We start from the raw sequence: 17880 nt of genomic DNA on the forward strand, positions 1-17880 counted from the left end.
TACATCAATTGTACTATTCAACAGAAGTCAAAGACAAAGTTGAACAGAAAAGGACACGCGTCGGCGGCTGACAAGTGACCTTACAAGACCACGTGGGAATGCAGAAGTTTAACGCATGTGCAGACATGAGTTATACTTTGTTAACACCTAGGGAACACAACATTCTATTTGTTTAATCAAATAGTGGTGCCAAACCGAATTGGGGTATTCCTGCAAATAGCTACCAAAGAGGAAAGAGGAGAACATGCTCTCTGATGCAGTTGTCCCCACAAGTACAGACATCCTATGTACCAGTGGACAATAGAACCATTACACGGTTAATAGGACTACTATAAATTGTTGTATCCACTATTGTAACAACTAGTGATGTGGGTTTATTTATTTAGAGTCAAAAACGTGTAATAGCTTTTGATTTACCTCTTAGCTATAATCTATGTAATCTGTATCAACCAACTATCATTCCGCCAAGGATAGTTGTGATTCTTTGTGATTCAATCAATAAAGAATAACTGTTGAAAATTACCTGTGACTCTATTTAATTTACATGCTTGAATACTAATCGTGTTTAACTGTTAAGTTATTTAAAAGAAATTGTATTCACCCCCCCTCTACAATACTCATGTTGTTATCAAGGGATCAACAATTGGTTTAATGAAAAACAAATATTAAAATTATAATAAATTCAGAAGATCTAGTTGTGTTACAAGTTTTTTTAACGTTCGATCATTAATGTGACTTTATAAAGTAGGTCAGTTGATCTTTATTACTCGTAGTTAAAATGGCTTAGCTAGTACGGAGTAATACTTAACAATGATATTGTATAGTTTGTTATATATTACAGTACAAAATAAAAGACAATATGAGATTGCCAAATTACCCTCACACTAATTTAATGTAATTTATTTGATGTGCACGCTTCGTTGCGGAGCGTAAAATTGGATGTGCACGCTTCGTTGCGGAGTGTAAAATTTTTTTGTTCGCAATTTCACTATGCAATTTTAAATAATAAATATGCAAATTTATAACCGTTAGTTATTCAAAATTACAAAGCCATTAATTATAATTGCATATTGATTGCATAGTCATTATTAGACATTTTATATATGTTATTGCCAATAATAATAGCTGTTATTGAAAAAAAAATATTCTATGTTATTAACCTAATAAAAAGAATTACTCCATATTAAATATGATTTTTTTTCGAACAACGAGATTGGAATTAGTGACGGGGATCACCAACGGAGTTCCCACCACCCGATCATATTCTTTTCACGTGTCAAGGATATTCCACAGAACAACTGCTATAGGAAAATATTATTAAATATGATTTTTTTTCGAACATCGAGATTGGAAACGGGGGATCACCAAAGGAGTTCCAACCCCCAGTCATATTCGTTCCACGTGTCAAAGATGTTTCACCTAACAACTGTCATAGGATCAAGCTGTGCGCGTAGTCACCCTTGAGAAGTACCCCCAGAACAATCACTATTAGACATGGTTAGACATCGATGCCTCCAAAGGACTCCATAACCAACTGCAAAGCAAATTCCATTATGAAATTTCAAAAGACTCGAACTCGAGACCTCATGGATACCCAGAAGGGTGGTACCCACTTAGTTAAATGGAGGTAGTTATTATTAAATATGATGTTTACTAATAATGGAGTATTATACTAATATACTTATATTTAACTTTTTAATTATTTAAATAACTAGAAAAAAAGCCCGCGCGATGCGGCGAGACTTTTTGGATTGAATATTCGTATTTAACGTAACGTTATGTATTTATAGAATTAAAAACGTGTTAGCACGGGTGTATTTGTATACACATGGTTACTACCTAATATACATAATAGTTTGCGCGTTTTTGACGACAGGAAAATTGCCTAAAAAAAGGGACAGAACCGTCGATAGGATTTAGTTAGTTTGAGTTGTTTATTGTACGTGTATGTATATGTAAGAAAGTTAGCCCGAAATATTTAATATTTTTTTAATTACGTCTGTTTTGTGTATAGTCAGTTGCATTGTCTTTGTAAAATTATTTCGTGTTGAACGGTGATATCGAATAAATTTTACGTATAGCGAGCGAGAAGATAGGTCCGTTAAAATTTTGGTGAAGTTTATTTACATTTTTTTATTAAAATTATAATTTTACATTTGAGCCCTTGTTTGGGGGGTTAGGAGTATAAGTTGGAGAAAGTTTTGGGGGCTATTTTTTTTTTTTTTTTTTATGTCGTTTTGGTCTGACCAAAGGACCAAATTTTGCATTCTAATTAGTATGTAGGTTAAATAAATAAATAATGCAAGTTGTTTTGTTTAAAAGTTAAATATTAACGACGAAGTTATAATACGGTATTCATTAGTATTTTTTACTTATATATTGTATTTATTTATAAGGTTTTGGGTAAGAAAAAAGGAGCAATGAAAGAACTTTCTCAACAAATTAATAAATATAACTGTAACTCGGCTGATTCCTTCGACCTTCTTAGAAGTTGACATGCATACATTCATGTATTGACAAAGTAAATACAGCTTTCTAAAAAGACACCTTGTCACCTTCTACTTTTCTGACAATCCATTAGTCGTAGGCAAGGTTGTAAAAGTCGTAAGTCGGGGACGCATCAGTCGAGATCTAAAAAAGATGCGTCGGCCAAGTCGGGGACGCATCAGTCGTTGACCAACGTTGACTTTATTAATAATTTCTTAAATACTCCGTATATATTTATATATGTATAAAATAGTTGATTTTGTACCATAAATTTCTTAAATAAGAACTTGAATTTTAAAACAATCAAACTTCAAACTCAATTAATATTACCGAGAACATAATCAGCAAGGACACAGAGAAAAGAATGGCTCAGAAAATGAATACAAACCCTAATTTTAAAACATATAACATCTTGACGAAAATTTAACTGATTTTGACCGTTTTTGACCATATTTGACAGACTTTGATCGAACTTTTAACTTTGACTGTCTTTTGAGTCGTTTTCACAAAAAACGGGACAGAGAACCCAAAAGAATGACGCATCGGCCGACGCATCGACCAAGTCAGCCGACTTTTACAACATTGGTCCTAGGGATGGCATCGGGTCGGGTTTAAGTAATCTCAGATCCGAACCCGAATAAGAAACCCTGCCCCATACCCGGCCCGAAACCCGTCGGGTTCCCATTTACTTACATACTATCGGGTTTCGGGTTTTCCCACGGGTAAACGGTTATACCCAATTAGCCATTCAGTATTCATTTTTCAATAAGTTACCAAATCAAAATATCGAAAAATAACTTAACTACTTCATGTTTAAAGTATTACTATAAAATATCACATACAAAAAATTGATTGAAAAGTTTCTAAAATACTCAAATACACAAAGTATATAAAATATCACATCTCGAAAACTTGTTGTATATGATTATATTTAATAAAATTATACTCGTTTTCAAAACAAATAAGATAAATCTTTCAGTTATTACCAATATAATACTAATACTAAAATTTTACATAAAAATTATTATTAAAATTTCTCGGGCCGGGTATACGGGTATGCGGGTCGGGTATACGGGTCGGGTAAGCAGGTTTGCATTCAAAACCATACCCGAACCCGGAAATTTTTTGTAACCAACCCCATACCCGGCCTATGACCCGACGGACTCAGGTCAGACCCGGCCCAATTATAACGAGTTTTGGGTTTCCCCATCGGGTACGGGCACTACAAGAAAAATGAGCTTTAGTGACGAAGACTATTGGTCACTAATAACACTAAAATGGTCATTAAATCAAGTTAGTGACCAAAATAAGTTGATCACTTCTCGTCACTATAGATCTGTCACAAAATATTTTTAGAGACCAAAATACCAAAATTAGTCACTATAGTGACCATTTGTTTGATCACTAATATTGTTTAGTGACCAAAATTTAGTGACCACTTTTTTAATGGTAACTAAATAGCATTATTAGTGACCAAATATTGAGTCGTCACTAAAAGATCGTCACAAATGAGCATTTTTCTTGTAGTGGAGTCATTTTGCCATCCCTAATTAGTCCGTACAAATAGTTAGTTGAATCCTTTTCGCCAACTTTCGTAACTTGTAAATTTGTAGCTAGTTACTTGATCAGCATTTTGAAGTAGTATCATCAAGAGACCCACTTTGAATATATTAGTTTTTGCTTGATTAGTTCCTTAATGTTAATGTCATTGGTGTATTGGTGTATATACGTACGTGTGGTGCAAGATCATTAAAAATAATAATTAGAAGTTACTGCATCCACCCTAAAATTAATGTTTATTTTACTATTTATATTTGTTTTAAAATAAATGTTATAATGGTATAATTGAATTGAATTATTAAGATGTTCATAAGATTATCGTAGATTATCAAGTAACTATTTGCATAAAAATCAAGTAAATTTTTTTTTTTTTTTTGAACAGCAAATAACTTTTATAAAAATAGAAAATGAGTACAATTTGCACCCGATCCAGGAACGGGGCCAAACGTTACAGCACAATCACGAGGGAAACAAACATAAAGATACAAACACAATACAATTTACCAATACTAAAACAAACTGAACTTGTAGAACTCGAGTTGCCGAGAATGCAACCTTCGCCTACCCACACTCAAAGGGTTTCTCGATCCAACTAAGCCAATCAAATCTTCGACTCTTGCATCTTCTCGATAACCAATCAAAAGAGATAACTTGGATTTCGAAAAATCAAGTAAATATATTGAATCATACGTTATATAATTTTTGGTTTTTAATTTGAATCATACGTTATATTGAATCAAGTAAATATATTGAATCATATATGTTTTTAATTTAATACGTACGTGTGGTGCAAGATCATTAAAAAAATAATTAGAAGTTACTGCGTCCACCCTAAAATTAATGTTTATTTTACTATTTATATTTGTTTTAAAATAAATGTTATAATGGTATAATTGAATTATTAAGATGTTCATAAGATTATCGTAGATTATCAAGTAACTATTTGCATAAAAATCAAGTAAATATATTGAATCATACGTTATATAAATTTTTTTTTTTTTTGAGAGGCAAGATGATATATATATATATATATATATATATATATATATATATATATATATATATATATTAAAAGTGATCACGGATACAAGCGATGACCTCGACTACATAATGCCTAGTCGAGCCAAATACAAACACGAAATAAAAGTATGGTGCTAAGATTGCACCAAGTACAAGATACACGAATTACATATCTAGATACAAGGATGGATTCGTAAGCCAATTAAATCAATCGAGATTATTATTCTTGAGCCTACCCGCAATCCATTCAAACGACTTTACTTGAATTTCATTTAAAGCACCGGAGTGCAACTCGATTTGTTTTGAAATACCAACATGTTACGATTCCTCCATAATAGGTATGCACTAATCAACGCCACGGCTTGCCAAATTTTTAATCCAAGCGTAGACAAAACCCGAGAAGGATTTTTAATAAAATCTTTATTGCCTAAATATAAATATAATGAATCATGTTTTTAATTTAACATATTATCTATTAGACAAAATTTGCCTTATATGCGATGAATAGTACTATTTATATTTTCGCTTTTCACAAAACTAACTCTCTAACTTCTATTAAAATACAAATCAAACCCCCCACTTTATACCTATATTCTAAATTCAAATTATTATTTATCCCATTACTAAAATAAAAAATACTGAATAATAACACCCACCACACTTTACCGACTTGTACGCCGCGCTCAAACAGTTGGATCCACAGGGGCCACTACTGTGCTACAGTATTTTTTTTTTGGTCTCCAACGATAAAAGAAACAACTTTCGTAAAAGAACCAACCCTTCAATGTTACCAAAAGATGTCGAAAAAATTCTTTTTTACAAAAAAATCAAGTAACATTTTTTTCCTTTTTTTTTTTTCTTTTCTTCCTGAATGATAAAAGAGACAACTTTCATAAAAGGAACAACCCTTCAATGCTACCAAAAGATGTCGAAAAACATTCTTTTTTACAAAATATATCAACTAACTTTAAAAAAAAATCGAACGCCAAAAGAAGCAACTTTCACAAAAGGAACAACCCTTCAATGTTAGATGCTGAAAAAATTTATTTTTTACAAAATAGATCAAGACTTTTTTTTTAACTGGCATTCAAAACGGAGCCCCCGGCGTGAAGCGAGAGCTCCACAACTAGTTTGTACTAATAATAATAATTAATACTTCTATAGCATAAATCCAATTGAAAGGACCTGATGCTAGATTATTTGAATATTCAAATTTACATTTATTAGAATATTAATAAATACTAATATGTATATATCTATTAATAAAGAATTAAAATTTTTTTTGAAAATTTGTTAGCTAATTATTCTTAAGTTCACCACAAAATGCCACCTAAGCACTTTATAGTTTTTAATCGACTATAAATTGCTACTTAAGCAGTCTAAAATTTGTTTTATAAAATATATATAATAGAATAGAATAGATAGATATAAAATGAATATATCAATCATTACATATTTAAAAGGAACATATCAATACATTTTTCTTCGGCAAAAAAGTAAAAATTTATATGATTCCGACATATATATATATATATATATATATATATATATATATATATATATATATATATATATATATATATATATATATACTAGATTTATGAGCCCGTGCGTTGCACGAGGACTCATCCGCAAACATTATTGGTTGTTAAAATTATATATGAAATAACGATATTATATGAATAATGTCAAAAGTACTGTTGTGGTAGAATTAGTCAAATATATTTTTGTAAACTTCACACATTTGTAAAACTTTGATAAATTATAGTTCATACACAGATTTTATGAGCTCGTGCATTGAACGAAAGCTATAAAAAATAGTTTCCCTAACATAATTATGTCATTGTGTAAAGTACCTGACACGGAAAACAATGTTGACAACATCAATATCGTACCATTAGGAATTAGAAGCCCAAGAGCCTCTTAACCCTCATCAGAATCATGCAAATGGAATTGAACGCTTGATATAAGCATGAAGTATTAAACAATAACCTCGTAAAAGTTTATAAACTCATCAGTGAAAATATGGAGCAAATGGAAACTAACTAATTTTTTCATCTTCATAAACAATACTTCGTAAATAATATCATCAGTGATGATAACAATATAATTTAGATGAAACTGTCAATAATTTCCAAAGTAGTATGAGAATCTGTTAAGAGCCCGTACGTTGCAGGTAGTCTATCTAAATTAAGACGTCATATGAAAACATTCACATTCACTATAACGTATGTTATTTACTTTGAAAGCAATACGATTGTACCCAATTAACATATATTTTTGCACTGAAAAACATAGTTTTCGTCAATACTATTACTGTCAATACTCTTCGTGTCGTTGAAAGTGATAAAATGTTACCATCAATCCACTTGATTCACTGATTAATTGCGTCACTCCCTCCATTCGCCTTTGATCCTATTTTAATACTCTTTTGTGTCCTTTAAAGTTTAAAATTATTATAACTTTCATATAATGAAACATGTACGAACATTTTAACCAACTTATAGTGTGATCAATATTCTTGTAAATATAAATACAATAGTTATCATGAAGCTGTTTTGAACTTGTTACCCAAGTATCCAACCCGTCCATATTGTCAATTTACCTATGTTTTCCCAACTTCCCATAGATGCGGAAAATAAAGAAACATATACAGGTTGTGAACCTATTATCACTACAAATACTAAGTAGGACTCAACATATGTCGAATTGGATAAGATGCAATATTCAATACAAAAAAAAATATAGGTCAAATACTGACAAAATAAAAGTGAAAAATTAAGTTTGATAAAGAAAAATACTTGAAAAATAGTAATTAAATTGGCATAATTAGATATCAGATACTATTAACTTATTAATCATTTTTCTAGCTTTTAATCCATAAATCATCTAAAGTTGACTAAAGATAGTGAAACCCATCCGAGTTTCAATCAATCTACTAACAATAACCTCCAAACCACCTCCTCATTCCAGCATATCATAATTTTCAAATCAGTCATCCTATCTTATTTACATCATTTTTAAACCCCTTGCTTAACACTCTACTACTCATACTGTATCGACCATAATTAAAAGACCATTACATTTAAAAAATATCAAGTGCGTCAAATTTGCCAAACAGAACGTAAAAAAATAAACTTAAATACTCCGTTAATTGATATAACACGAGATATATGGCAGCTGCGCGTTGCAGCAGTAGCATTGTTACATTTGTTTACTCAGCAAGAGCTCACTGCTGATATCACTGGTTGCGCATACGTTGTTCTTCATTGAGTAGCAGCAGCAATCAACTCTAACAATAGGAGAATTTCATCCCCTTACTATTCAGTTACACTTTCCTAAACGTAAAGCTTCGAGAGAGCTTCAAGAGTTCGCTTGTGAACTAAACTGCTTCCTGGTATTCCCCTAACTAAAGTTATGTATAAGTTTGGAATCCATGCTACAGGGACACGCTCTGTATTCAGAAACCAAAATCTTATAATAAAGCCTTAATTCATTGATGTTCTGTTTAAAAATTGTATAGCTAATAACCAATATAACGTAAATAAAACACAAAATGACAACTCATTTTACCTATTCATTATATGGGAAATTCCTTCTGTAAATCACATTCATTCTAATTGGGAGTTGTAAGAATTGTCAAACAAAATCTTTAACACAAATACTATACCTGGCAATTGAGACCCATACTCTCAAATTTGGGTCAAATAGGTCAAGCTTTCGGGTCAATTGAGTCTTGAAACAAATTGAGCCAGACAATGTAAACCAAAACTTAAAAAATGTCCAATGACTATGAAATACATTGTAAGTACACTATAAATACAATTTAGACAAATATAATCTATATGCTTAAACATAATACTTTAGGATGTCATATGCAATGAATGAGACTTTTACCGATTTTACACTTTTCTAACTAACCCATCCGACCCATGTCACTTTAGCTAATATTCATTGACCATTTCAATTCTGAATGAATGTCGTGTGCTGTTCTGGACTCATGTACCTGCAGCATGTAAAAAAATGTTTCTGAAATTTACACATTTCCTTACTTTCAATATGTATACTACTTAACCATTTCTGGACTCATATACCAAGTTGTCAATTCTTAACCTGACCTTCAGCAGAAGAGAAAAAAAAATGATGTCTACATGATTTTTAACTTATAATACTAACCTCTTAAGAAGACTTAAGACCAAGATGCTCCACATGAAACCAATCTTCACAAATGCAACACTGAATCATTTCTATTTCATCCTCAACATCTGGACCAGGATATGAACTTGTTCAGGGAACCGTGTAATATTTAATATTTTGCATCATTCATCCTCCTGATAAATCACAAACCTTACATAAGCATAAATGGATGATTTAACTAATTGATCATTGGTATCCATGAAAATTTCAAAGCAAACTCAAACTTGAAGATCTTAAATTTAAATTTAATTAATACACCTAAAGCCATAAATAATTAGTTAAAAGATTGACAATCAAGCTCTTTGCATCCATGACAGAAATTCCAACAGCCTTTAGGGTTTAATATAAGTTTATAATTATTAATCGAACAAAATCATTTATGGCTTTTGATCTTATTCTGCTCAAGCTTAGCATAATTTCCCCTCGATGTGCCATGTTCAAATGTGAATATCTTTTGGCAATAGTGTCCACATGTCAAAGCATTCCATTTGTCAGCTAAAACAACTGTAAAAAAACACATGACCAAATTTAATTAATAATATGAACCTGCAGAATTCAATATAACAGGGTCGGTTTCAACTTACAAAGTTACCATCATAGCAACAGGAACAAAACGAAGAAGTTCTAATTCAACTTTGTCCAGTGCCCTGGCTTTTGCTGCTGCAACTTATAATGCAGATGCATAGTTGCCAGAGCCACGAATCATAGCAGATGTGATGAATCAATTATCTGAAGTGATGAATCAATTCTAAAAACCTCATAAAACCTTAATTAGGAAGAAAAAAACTAATTACCTTGACTCCCCTAATTTCATGAAGGTTATGAATACGTCAAAGCTTCCTGATAATCAATTTATGAATAATGAAAGTACTAAACATCGCAGTGATATTTTTCTAAAATAGGTCAGTTTATGAACATCGCAGTGATAATTCCCAGTGGACATTCATGTGCCTAAATTGCATCAGCCACTTCAAACAAAGTTGCACACCCTAAATCACTCCAAATGCTTTGATCATACAATCATATAGTCCCTAAACTTATAAAGAAAAAAAAGGTGTAAAATGAAAAGTTAACCACCTGTCATTTTGTAAATAATTAACAAATCTAAAATTAGTCATCTAGTCATATATCCAAACTTAACAAAAAAAAAACCCCTAAATAATAACAACTCAAATCAGAATACAAATTACTAAAATCGAGTATTACAGTCTTGTCAAAACTTTACCTGGTAAATCGACGGCAGAGTCGATAACGGTGATTGTGACGGAGTAGGTAACAGGCGGAGAAAGGGACGACGCTAGGGCCGTAGACGGTGACTATGACGGTGTTTTTGACGGATTGGATTACAATGAAATCGTATAACAACGCGATGGATTAATAGATTCTGGAAGATTGGAAATTGAATTATGAGCCCGTGGAAGATTGGAAATTAATCGATTCTGGATTAATCGTATAACAACGCGATGGAAGATAAGAAATTATGGTTTGAGGAGTGAGGAAGATGGTACAGAAGAAACTGGTTGTGAAACCGCCCCCTAATTTTGATTTAAGGGGACACGCGTCAGATTCATAAAATTAGTGAATTTTTTAATTCAAAATTATGAGAAAATTAGGATTTGTGAGGAGAAATCTGGTGCTGCCACGTGGATTTACACTACCGGATTAGTAATATAGAAGATATATATATATATATATATATATATATATATATATATATATATATATATATATATATATAAGGATCTAATTAAAATAGATTTGATATATATACTTTAATACAACAATTGAATAAGTGAGTAGTATCATAATCAATATTACAGGAAAGGTTTTAATAAATATTCAAAAACATATACGGAGTAATTAATTTTTTGGAAAATCGAATTTCAAAACACTCTTCTTTTGTGTGCTTTTATTTCCCACACTCAGTACACATTAAGTTTGATTTATCAATCTTTTTGTGGGTAATTGATACGGTTTTATAGGGTTAGATGATGTGAGGGTCTTTTGCCGTCAATTGCAACTAGACCAGTTGCAATATAATGACTAGTTGAAGGGTCACTTGATGATAACCCCAAAATTTGTTGGTGGACTGCTTCTTTTCTAACGGCGGCATAAGCCTCCTCCGCCGTTGGTAACGTGGTTAAACGGAGGAGCTCTCTTTTGATTGTATCATGTCTTTTATCAAGTGCATTTAAATATTGAAAAAACTTATGTACTGATCGAATCTTTTTAACTTATGATGTCTGATTTCGAGGTCCCCCCAAATCCCTTGCATACGTATCCAGAGTTCTTCAAGATTCATGTTGCCTTGCTTGATTTCAGTAAGCGGATTTGAGCCATGTGACGACGTGTAACTTGTCACCACCACTGCTATAAGTGGTACGTAATTAGGGCATCCCACAACAGTTTAGCTGTTGAGAGGGATGTCAGATTGCTGGCAAGATTGGGTTCAATGTTTTGTATCAACAATGAAAAACCGATGAGGTCTTCTTGTTCTCATTGTTCATACTTTTCATTATTAGGACCAAGAGGGTTTTTGGTTAGATGATCAAGGAGTGCCTTGGATTTAGCTCCAATGGCTACCTTTATCATCCTGGACTACAGTGCATTATTGAAGCTGTTCAAGCTAACACCAATTTTTAAAGTATCTAAGATTTTGGGTTGTTGAGGGTTTACACTATTTCTTAACAAGCTAGCTAATTGGCTTGTTAAATCGTTGATTTGGTTGGTGTTGGTTAACTGAACAGAAGGTGGGCTTTGGCTGTCGTCGTTAGACATGGTAGCCACTCACAAATGGTAAATGATTGAAGCAAAAAATGTGTATAATGACCCTTAGATCTACACCATTAGCTCTGATACCATGTTGAAAAATTAAAAGAGCTAAATATATTTGTATTGATCTGTTTTGTATGAACTGAATTGGTGCTTATTACATTTGGCTAAGTGTGCTTATATGCACATCCTATACAACAACTAATTCTATTTTGGAGTTAGCCCCATTACATTTTTGGAACCACTATGATAAAAGAAGAAATATGTTGTTTGGGAGGTGATCTTGTATCCGTTGAACGCTGTTGCATATGACATCTTGTGATCTTCTAAATGAGGAAATGATGAAGAATATTTTCTTCTGATCCTAAAGTCAAATACCTTAAAAAGGTAATCTAGTTCTATTTTCTTTATTCTAGCAGCTATTCTTAATAAGATTTATTTTCAAGAAAAACATGATATTTTTACAGCAAAATATATTTATGAAATATAGTGGCGTCCCGACAATTTAGAAAGCCCAAATAAAAAGACCCTTATACACGTTAATTTTTTTATGACAACGTATCAAAGTATTTTATCCTCAATTATTTATCATCGAACTATAACTAAACTATTATTTAAATAAAAATACTCTCATAACATTTTTTGAAGCAAAATTTCAGACCCTTAAAAAATTATGGGCCTTGATCGGTTGTACATGTATTTTGCTCTTGCTCAAAGACGCCTCAAATTGTCCTTGCTCAAAGACGCTTCAAATTGAAATATGTACAATGGGATATTAGTTTACATAAGACTAATTTGAAAACTAGCTGTTTGCTTTAAGTAATCAAAGTAATAAAACGAGGATTTACAAACATTACATTATTAATTTGATGAGCTCGAATGTATAGATGATCAACCTATCCCCATTTTATAATTTGTTGTAGTGACATCGAAAACCTTCGGTTTGGAGAGCCACATATACGCCATTCGAAAGCCCCTTTTTCCAACGATATCAAGATAAATAAAGTATTCAAAAAAAGTTTGAAGCAAAGATACAATAGCCATGACGCAAAAACTAATACGTACACCAAACTATGGGAACTTATGGTACACCATGCATATATCCTTATTTCTACTCATTTGGTACATCTCAATATTATTGATATCTTATCTATATCTATGGTTTGAGGTTTTCTATTCTTCAGTTTTACTTGTTGCAATGCTAATGATATACTCAATTTCCTCGGTCACTTCTTTCATCGAAGGTCGATTTTGTCGACGTTCCTCTAAACACCCGATCGCAAGAAACCCTAACGCCTTCATCGTCTCCAACTCCAACTCACTAGCCCCTTTCTTTAGATTCGGGTCAACCGCATCCAACAACTTCTCCTCATCAACAAGCCGTTTCACATAAATCGCCAAGTTCACATCATCCGGTGGTCTATTAAAATCTATTGCTTTCTGAGACGTTAGCAACTCCAACAACACAACTCCAAAACTATAAACGTCACTCTTATCTGTCAACTGATAGTTTCTATAATATTCAGGATCTAGATACCCTAACGTACCCTGAGCACACGTTGTCACATGGCTTAAATCCGCTTCAGCCAAACGTGACAACCCAAAATCCGCAACTTTTGCCTTTAATTTTTCGTCTAGTAAAATATTACTAGATTTGACATCACGATGGTAGATCGGTGGGACCGACGAGAAATGTAGGTAAGCTAGCCCTTCGGCCGTATCACGAGCAATGTATAACCGGTCTGCCCAAGTCAACCCCCTGCCACGTTGACCTTTTAAGTGGTCTAAAAGAGTGCCATTTGAGATGTACTCGTAAACAAGCAATGGTTGTTCGAGCTCGACACAACATCCAAGCAAGCGAACTAAGCCTTTGTGGTTAACTTGACAGAGGATTCGGACCTCGTTGAGGACCTGATCAGTTCCTTTGGTGTTACCAACTTTCGCACATTTGACAGCGACAAGTGTGGAATCTTCTAGAATGCCTTTATATACTTCTCCAAATCCTCCTGTTCCTAAGAGATGGTCTTTGGCGAAATTATTTGTTGCCTTTTTTATTTGTTTTCCGGTAAATACTTTGGCGGTTTTTCCACCGCCCGAGTTTAGTATCTCTTCGCGCTCACGAGCAAGTCGTGCTTGTGCTTCTTTGTGGCGAAGATGACGTTTGTAGAGTAGTAATCCGATCACGACGGCCGCAAGTGTTGATCCGAGGCCAGAGGTTAAGCCTAGACATGCAAATATTAACAAGATGTTACACCAAAGAATACTTAAATCAATATTATACTATTTATAAAAGTTATATACAATGTCAAAACTTAATAGTATTATTATTAGTATTTACGTCCAACAAATTGTGTAGATTTACATGAATGTAGCAAAGTAGACATGGCATGATGTTCGTTCAAGTAATTTTACTACTTGTATTACGTTAGCAGATATATGGGGTTGAATCAACTTGTGAATTTAAAATGCGTGCGTACACGCTTGTAGGTGTAGAAGACTTACATCAATAAATTATTATTATTTTTTTGCACTTTGGCCTAATTTTGACCTAATAAAACACAGTTCTAAAGTCTTGTCTAGACATATATCGTTGGTCCTACATGATCTTTATACATATTGTTGAAATGATGTTGATTGGTTATTTATAAGTTCAACTACTATTGGGCCAACAGTAAAGTCTTCGGATCTGATTATTAATATATAATCAATTGAACATAAAGAAATTTTCTTCATGTAATAAAAAATCATCTCAACATATGTTACTTGATCATGATCTTAATGTTGTATTAATTGTTGCCCTGGAGTGGAGTCGAACTCCTGACCTCAAATGTGTTAGAGACAGACCACTACCACTCATGTACAACTGCAATCCTTCATGTTGGATCATTTAAACGGATTTAAACAATGGTTTGATGCTATATCGACTGCGGAATTCTTAATATAGTGTTTTAAGTCGAAAACACTTGATTGATTTGATTGATTACCTTAAGAAACTGACTTGTAACGATTGGAATCGATTAGGGTTTGATAAGGAACGACTGGAATCGGCTTAGAGGTGTTAGGGTTCGTAACCTTAACAATGAACCCGGAGTCATCTATTTATAGAGTCTGCAGCTCTATCCGTACGGATGTGACTTTCATTCGTATGAATGCAACATATCCGTGCTACAGATCTCTATCCGTACGAATGCATCCTCCATCTGTACGGATGTATCCTCAATCCGTACGGAACTACGGATGGACTCTAACAGTATAATTTCTAGTTCTTGTACGTAGTCCAAATAAACGAGGGCCTTACATTTGATTTAACTTTACTAACAATCATATCTTAAGATGATCATTAAAAATGGTCCAGAATAATCACAAAAAATAATCAAATTAAACATGATACATTTAACTATTTAAGAAAAAGTACTTGCTTTTCAACTAATCAGAAAAAAAAAAAAAAAAAAAAAAAAAAAAAAAAAAAAAAACTTTATCTATATATGTAAGAAAAAATAAAATGTGATGCCTTGTGCTAAAACTTTTAAAATGACTTTATAAATGAGTCATACTTATCGGCACGAGAAATATTGATAAAACCCTTTAGTATTCGATATCAAATTCTCGTTATACACGTTTAAATCTTTACTAAAATGTTATTTCTCTGAAGGTTCGCAAAAAACAGGGCTCGTGACAAATTGATGCGGGGCATAAGTAAGGACTCGGCCCATTGATAAACTGGGCTCCAGTACAAGCCCTAAAACTCAATTAACCAATTTGACTATTTGAGTGCTTTGCTATCGGCTCTTTTTTTGGTGTTTACTAGCTCTAAAAAAGTGTTAATACTACTTCAATTCTACATCCATCCATAGCTATAGGCCTAAAACTACATAATCTAACATATAAACCTTTTTTCGGCATTCGTATGCATTAAATAAATCCATCAAAGACTCGATCATTATTTAATCAATTAATCATTCGAATATATAAATACAGGCACTTCTAAAAGCTAGTAATCTTCCTAGACAATAGTTTTTTATCCCATCTATATTTATTAAACCCGGTGAAGTACATCGCTATACATATTTTAATTCACTTAACATACATGTGCATTATTCATAAATTTCTATATCACATAACCTTAAAAACTTACAATAATATTATCAAAGAGCGTTTAAGCAAAGAGTCACCATACCTGCAATAAGTGCAGTCCGCTTTGAGTCATTGCAATCTCCTCTGTTCTCACAAGTATCATCTATCAAATAATTAACCAATACTCTTTTAATAACAAGATCATTGTCCCCCAAAATAGAAACTAGTAAACTAACTGCTCATTTTCTAACATCCAAACAAATTAAATTGGTAATAAAGATTTTTCTAACGACATCTTTTAAAGCTATTGTTAAGGTGCATAAATAAGTTTTACATAAAGCTAACATATATATACACTTTAAAGTGACGATTAATAAACTGTACAATATATTTATGCACGTTAACAACATTTCCAAGAACAATAGTTAGTAAAAAACCTCATAAAATTTTGTAACACGTTACCTAAAGCACAGACTCCCTCAATAGCATCCCAATGAAGCCCGTTGTTACACAAACACCTACGAACACCACTCGAACCAGACAACCCGCAACTGGAGCTACGGTCACAGTCACTTTGACTACTACAAACAGGTTCCGGTGGGGACACCCACTGTATCTCAACTCCAGGTTCAGGCCATTTAGTAACCGGTAACGAATAATCCAAATTCACAAAACTCCTATACGCTTGACACCCACCGTCCCGAACTCGAATCGCATACATAGTCGATGACCCACCAGACCGAAACGTACAACAAATAGGAGCTCGACTACAAGACGAAGCTTCAACTGAGTTGTTTATGTACGTGTGACAAAGACTAGTTGATGTACAATTCAAAGGTGACTTCAGAAGTGTATCGGAGCAGTTAAGGTACATGATCGTGTTACCACTTGTTATGTTGAATGGTAAACTGGGGTCCAGCTGGAGGCCTTCGGAGGACACGTCGGATGTCACGCATGTTTTGTTGTCGTTTAGGAAGTTTGGCGGTTGGATTGTGAACCGTTGAGTGGTTTTGGAGATGGTGGTGATTGGGTAAGTGTTGTTGAGTGTGTCGAAGAATAACGCACCTGAAGGTGTGTTGCACCGGACCCGGTAGGACTGATCGCCACAACCGGATCCGGTGCTCAGAGGGTATGGGACTTGGGTCGAGCCACAATTTGGGCATGGGGTGGCTGCCGTGGCCAAACTGGTGCAAGTTAGCATCACTACCGTGAGTATGATAGCGAATACAGATGTGGCCGCCATTTTTGAAAAAGTTGAGAAATTTGACATGAGTTTCGTTATGAAGAAGGAATAAAAGAATAGATATATTTATTTATATATACAGTGTTGTTAGTTCTGGTTGTTTTGTTGACTTTTGGTATTTGTATGAGGTTGACTTTGAATATTTGTAGGGCAAAATCATTTTTTTCTCCTTCTCAACTACTTTTGATGGGAATTTATTGCTAGATGTTAGCGGATAATGATCAACAATTTCATTTTCTAGAATGGTGTACAAGTTTATTTATAAGTTTATTGCAAACTTTACTATATATGAATTCACAAACAAAATAATCCAAATAAGAAAAGCAGTCAAGTTCGAAATGGTTTTTATATAATGAGAAATATACCAAAAACTAGTAACTTGTTATAATTCAGTAGGCTTATAACTACCTTTAATGGTTATAAGAACAAAGAGAGAAAAAGAGAGAAGAAGGAGAGAAGAAATATTGATATTGATATTTCAAGAGAAATGGTGCACCTTAAATGGTTACCATACATGTCTATTTATA

General features: G+C 33.1%; 1 protein-coding gene and 1 long non-coding RNA gene across 2 annotated transcripts; both read right to left on the reverse strand.

Annotated features, from left to right (window-relative positions):
- Positions 1–7990: 7990 nt before the first annotated feature.
- On the reverse strand, positions 7991–10405 carry LOC139862599 (uncharacterized). The gene is made up of 3 exons (XR_011764223.1): positions 9849–10405; positions 9244–9768; positions 7991–9073 (listed from the first exon to the last, which is right to left on the reverse strand). It is a non-coding gene; the product is annotated as an uncharacterized lncRNA (long non-coding RNA).
- A 2507-nt stretch (positions 10406–12912) lies between these two features.
- On the reverse strand, positions 12913–17373 carry LOC139861460 (wall-associated receptor kinase-like 20). The gene is made up of 3 exons (XM_071849849.1): positions 16573–17373; positions 16214–16273; positions 12913–14258 (listed from the first exon to the last, which is right to left on the reverse strand). The coding sequence occupies exons 1-3, from the start codon at positions 17351–17353 to the stop codon at positions 13210–13212; spliced, it is 1890 nt and encodes a 629-aa protein (XP_071705950.1). The 5' UTR covers positions 17354–17373; the 3' UTR covers positions 12913–13209.
- Positions 17374–17880: the final 507 nt, after the last annotated feature.

The sequence above is a fragment of the Rutidosis leptorrhynchoides genome, chromosome 8 (assembly GCF_046630445.1).
Source record: "Rutidosis leptorrhynchoides isolate AG116_Rl617_1_P2 chromosome 8, CSIRO_AGI_Rlap_v1, whole genome shotgun sequence".
Lineage (NCBI taxonomy): Eukaryota > Viridiplantae > Streptophyta > Magnoliopsida > Asterales > Asteraceae > Rutidosis > Rutidosis leptorrhynchoides.